The sequence below is a fragment of the Ceratosolen solmsi genome, unplaced genomic scaffold (assembly GCF_000503995.2).
Source record: "Ceratosolen solmsi marchali unplaced genomic scaffold, CerSol_1.0 scaffold11, whole genome shotgun sequence".
Lineage (NCBI taxonomy): Eukaryota > Metazoa > Arthropoda > Insecta > Hymenoptera > Agaonidae > Ceratosolen > Ceratosolen solmsi.
In genome coordinates, this window is record NW_011948416.1 from 9,805,794 (window position 1) to 9,811,793 (window position 6,000).

The 6,000-nt window shown below is 39.1% G+C and overlaps 1 protein-coding gene across 1 annotated transcript in view; it reads right to left on the minus strand.

The window, feature by feature from the left end:
- Nucleotides 1-4,079: 4,079 nt before the first annotated feature.
- LOC105359506 (lamin-C) overlaps nucleotides 4,080-6,000 on the minus strand; it is a 17,234-nt gene continuing 15,313 nt past the window's right edge. Inside the window, exons 6-9 of the mRNA XM_011496120.1 lie at nucleotides 5,585-5,816; nucleotides 5,150-5,371; nucleotides 4,849-4,950; nucleotides 4,080-4,130 (exon numbers count right to left, since the gene is read on the minus strand). Coding sequence (XP_011494422.1) covers nucleotides 4,080-4,130; nucleotides 4,849-4,950; nucleotides 5,150-5,371; nucleotides 5,585-5,816 — 607 coding nt within the window. The remainder of the gene's footprint in view (nucleotides 4,131-4,848; nucleotides 4,951-5,149; nucleotides 5,372-5,584; nucleotides 5,817-6,000) is intronic.

Below are 6,000 nucleotides of genomic sequence, written 5' to 3' on the forward strand. Positions count from 1 at the left end.
ATATCGTTTAAATAATGTTGTATGAATGTCGAATGGAGGCATTGTGTAAGAAATTTTGCGAAGCGAGGGAGAACAAATGCATTAGATAATTAATTAACTATATATATATATATATATATATATATATATAAAAGAGAGAATGGAGGAAAGAAATAGTGATGCGAGCAGGAAAGTAACTCATATAGTGCCATTGTGAAAGAAACTAATTAAACGAGGGCGGAAGTGCGTACTCCAAGTGCGTGAGAAGGCAAACGGGAAGAATCGTTAGGGAGTGCACGAAATTTTTTTTTACACTTTAGGCGGGACCGGGAGGAAATTTCAAGCACTCGCGACCTCGCTTTCTTCGAACGGGGCAATCAATACGTATAAGCACTTGGCACATGAAAGGAAAAACCCAAAAATTCATATACGCATATGTCGATGGGCATATGCATCACACCACACACCCAGTAATCGTCATAACAATTGTAATTTATGAAGAATGCAACCGCGGCGAGAAAAGGACAAAGCATAACGATTATTTACACGGCGATATATGGAATTATATAAGCGAGCGTATAATTTTATAGGCGACCATTTAGCGGTGAAGGGAGAGCAAAGGTCGACAATATACGCGTTTATTTGTTTTGTTCTCGGGTCCCCCACCCCCTAGCCGGTCGCCACGTGCGTTCCCAATGTATATAACTTTTTGCGCGCGCACACGCTCAAAGCATAGAGAATAAGCGAGAGAGAGAGAGAGAGAGAGAGAATGTGTGTGCATGCGTGTGTGTGTCTGTGTAAAGCAAGGGAGTTTATATATATATATATATATATATATATATATATATATATGTGTGTGTGTGTGTGTAAAGAGGCAAACATAGAGCATTAATCTGCTAATAGTCTGTTGGCGTCGAAAGGCGCGATATCCTTAGTGCGCCTCCTTGTACGGAGGATAAGGTCGTCGAGCTGCGGGAGTTTGAACACGAAATGTAGCTCGTAAAGTCGCACAAAGTCACAAAGGGCCGTCAATGTGAAGGGAGCGTAGTGCGAGAGCCGAGGTTTTGCGAATTCGCGTCTTGCGCGTAAGGGGGCGGGGGAATTGTGAGAAAACATTGGGATTTTAACGAGGTAACGATGGCGAGGCCGAAACTCCTTCTCCGTTCATTGTACGTCCATCTCATACCATACCTGGTGCTCGATATTACCGAATGATTGTTATTATAATGCCATTATCATTATCGCTAATTTTATCAAATAATATTATTACTTTAAGGATTATTATTAATTATTAATTATTAATTGTTATTATTATTACTTTATTATTATTATTATTATTATTACATAGTAATTATCATTATTGATCCGTATGATTGCGTTACTTTGTCATCAATATATACGTGTGTGTGCGCGAGCGCAATACACACACACACACATACAGTCACACAAAACACACATATGTACAATAACACGCACACACAATATCAATTTATAACAATAATTTATGATATATATATATATATGTGTGTGTGTGTGTGTGTGTAACGTTATAAAAGTCGGTCAGTAAGCGAGTGCGAGCTTTAGTCGTTTTCTTTTTGGTTTCGCGTCGAGCGACACGAGTTTGTTAACACGAGAACGAAAAGTAAGGTCGCTCTGCTTGTCTGCTACACATTCGCAATTACGGCTGATGAAAGAAGAAAGAGAAGAGGAAGTAGGCTGAGGCGTCCGTAGACAAAGGAATAAAGAAATTATTATCGCGGAAGCGTGCGCGCACGCACGCACGCACGCACATATATATATATATATATACTCTTTAACAAAAAAACATAAACACAGGGAGATCTCGTGCGCAAGTACGGCCACACGCACACGCACACACACACACACACGTGCATAACGGGAAATTGTACACAAGCCTATATTGTGGTTAATATTTCAGTGTATCAGCATAATGATATATGATTATTATGATGTTGCCCATAAAATACATTTTACTTGGTTTTTATATTTCGGTGTTTTTTTTATTCTTTACCCTAAAACCGACAACCCCATCTCAGCCGTTTATAGTCTGCGAAATGGGGGAGGTACGAAGAGATTCAAGCTAAGTCAAGGACGACTCTCCTTCCCGCTCCTTGTCAATGCCAAATCCCGACCAATCACTACCAGTGATCAAGCAGCACACCCGTTCCGCCAAATCCTCCATCCTCTTCCTCGCCTCATCGGCGGCTTATAATATCCAATCGTCTTGATCCCATTAGATTGTCCGGGCGTTGTCCTCCCCAATAATCATCCTCAACCTCCTCAGCCCGATAATGTAGATGGACAGGGATAAGGGTCAGCTCGGGGATAAATAAATAAATCGAACCTCCATCCTTGTATTCCGTCAAATTTATATAATTTTTATTACACACAACTTGTTGCATACAAAATTGCAGTGCTTTTTACATAGGTTCGTCCGAGAAAAAAAAAAAAAAAAAAAAAAAAAAAAAAAAAAATAAAAATAAATAAAAAAAAAAAAAATTATAATAATAATAAACAGTAAGCCGCGATAATTTATAAAATCTCTGTAGTAGACCGTATAATTTGCAGATGTGATGAACTGCTGTCAAAAAAGGAAAAAACGGTTAGCTTATCGCTTTTAATCGGAACCGATGTTAAATAATGCTGAGGCAGGGGGTGGGACGGGGCGGTGTTTGGTCTAGTCCGAATCAAGAGGGATAAAAATGCCTTTTATCGTAGTGACAAACATTGTTTTTTATTTAAATTGTCGCGAGGTTATTGTTCGCTGGCGCACGCGACCACAACGAATCATACGCGAGATATTAATTAACTAATAATCTATAAATAGAGCATACGGTCAATATTATCTATCTCTCATTTATATTCGTTATTTCGTTATAAATCATTATATTATAATATCGTATATTCGTATATTCTTTCTAATATTCATCATGATCGTTAGAAAATATAGACTCGAGTACAGTAAAAATCCCATTTCTTTGTGCCTTTATTTATTATTATTATTATGGCATTTCCTGTACATTGTAAGGCGAATGGTAAAGTAAATGCACATTTTCATCGCACCTTCTCCATTGTACTTATTAATAAACTCCCTCCTCCTCATCCTCCTCCACCTCCCTCTCCCTATCGTCTTAATGATTTATTTATTATTAGTTAAATACGATTCTGCCAATCGTCAAAATATAACTTAAACGATTAATTTAGTTTATCGAGACTCTCAAGTACATAAGCGTTATTTGAATTAAAAATAAAAACTGAAACAAATATAAAGGCAATGGAGACGTTAATTAGCTTATTATTATGAAAATTCGATGGTATAAATTTTTAACTTACAGATTGTTAATTTTTGTCGCGTTAGGACACAGATCCAAGGTACATACTTAATTAATATAATACCCTTATTTGTAAATTCTTTTACATGTATTATTATATATATATATATTATATTATATGAGACAAAAACCGAAGGAAAAAGCTTTCTTTCGGAAGCTCGTCCTCGCGCACGCACACGAACTCTATCACCCACACCCTCTCATTCATTCGCTCACTCCCACACTCTCTCTCTCTCTCTCTCTCTCTCTCTCTCTCTCTCAACATCCTCCTATATTTATCTCTATTCTAATTCTAATTCTATCTTTCACTTTTGCGCTGCATCGAATAAAAGAAGGTTTCGGGACATGATCAAGTTTAACGATTAATCTCTCTCTTTAATTACAAATTCAATTTTCTTCTGACAAAGTATGAAAACATTTATTATTATTATTATTATTTTATTATTATTAGTATTTTTTTTTGTTTTTGTTGTATCATTTCGCCCTTAAATTGCATCTATTTTATAATAAATTTTCCTTCCTTCTCTTCTTCCTCCTAGTATTTTATTATAGACTTCGGTTAATTAAGTTCTTTCGTGTCGTATTTTTAATCGAATTCACGCAGCATAAAATATCTTTACTTTTGCGTAAGCTTATTAGGAAAAAATTTTTTTTCTGTAAATGTTACTATTACTATTACTATTATTATTATCATTATTATTTCCTCTTCATTTCTCCCCCCCCCTCACTCTCTCTCTCTCTTTCCCCTTACACTTTAGATCTCATAAGGCGGCAGCGCTCATCACCCTTTGGATCGCCCTGGAACAAAAATTAATCATCAGATTTATGTAGATAATCGGTGTGTGTGTGTGTGTGTGTGTGTGTGTGCGCGCGCGTTTCTTTGTTTGTGTTGAAAATCATTGCCGTGTCATTGTAACGATGCATGGCTGCCAATTTTAACGAAGTTCGTGACTAATGTTACGTCACTCGGTTAGAGTGTTAGTAAGGAGGCGCGCGCGAAGACTAAGGAGATAACTAAAACTTCCCCATGCCGATAATGAAGGCTAATTGATAAATCGAATGAATATTGAATGAAAATCCAATAGGACGCCGCCGCCAACCCATACAAAAAAAGAAAATACATAATGCGATGTTTCACCGTGATGGACTGATGTCGACGATTCATCAATATTATAAATATTGCGGGAAAATGGTGAGAAGAATAAACGAATTTTTCTCTTACGGCAATCGAAAGCTTTCAAGCACATCGCGTCACTATCACGTGAAATTTCACCATTTCCTTTAGACTTTAGCGACATATAGTATTCTCATATTTTTCTTTTTCCCTCCTAATTGCAGCATAATCGCGTCCCTCGACAATACGACGAGTACTTGGATTAATTTAAAAACACTAATTACTTTTAAACGACTTTTTTGAGGCCATTGCAATTGGACGTTACTTGGATTAGTAATAACAACAACGACAACAACAATCATAATCATAATACTAATAATAATATCGCTAGATTTAACTTACTTGCTGATGATGAAGCTCCTCGGGCAATCTGAACAAATTTTCTCTATGACGAGAAACGGAGGTGGATAATTGCTGCTTTTTCCGCTCGGACGTTGCCATTTCCTTGATTAACAGACAGAATGATGTATGTGTATGCGCGTGTGCGTGAGAGAGAGTGAGGGGGGGAGAAGAGAGAGAAGAGAGAAGAGAGAGAGAGAGAGTGTGCATAGGTGTTGGCTCCGATAAAGGAAAAATCGCGAAATGTCGGAAAGCATTTACCAAATTCACCAAGGTTTAATAAATAAATTGCATCTATACGTACTTCTCCGTCATTGTTAATAAGAGACGTGGTCATGTTGTCGGCAGTAAACCATTTTTGGCTCTTCATCACGATATTCGAGGGTGGCTCGTGGGTCGCGCCTATGTCAGCCGACCACACGCACACCGTCGCCCCGGAATCGAGCTTCGCAGTCCTGTGGAACTTGAAGACCGTCTCCAGAGTACCCGCCTTGCGTATCAGCTGCCAGCCGCTCAACGTCACCTCCTGCACGCACACGCACACCCGACAATTAAATCCCTCGTTTTTAAATTTCTTTAAAATAATTGCATGGATTATATCATTTGTAATGCGTAAGCTTCAAACGCGACCGTTATCGTTCGAAATAATATTCGAGTGGACGAATGAAGATTAAGAAGATGTGGAAAAAGTGGTAAAGGGCCAAAATGTTTATGGAAATCGTATCGAGCGATCACTAACTTTATTGCCCTTGTTGAGGAGCTTAACGAAACGGCCCTCGGGCTCAGCCTCGCTTATCTCGACGTCTCCCTTCGCCGAGCCCGTAACGCTGTACTCGCTGCTGCTGCGCTCTTCGGACTCCTCGAGGAGGGTTCGCTTCCTTTTGCCGCCCCTGATCGGCGTCTGTCGGGATGGGGTGGTGCGGCTGCCTGATACGGAGACACTCGGCGACTGAATCGGAGTGATGTTCAACCTGTGTCCGATAAATATTCGTAAATGTACAATAAGCCCCACACCCCTCTCACACTCACACTCACACTCACACTCACACTCACACTCACTCTCTCTCTCTCTCTCGTTCTCATTTCTTACTTTCTAGAGAGCCGTTTGGGCGCGAGCGCTGCAACTCGACAGCGTTCGGACCGACGAACTCTCGG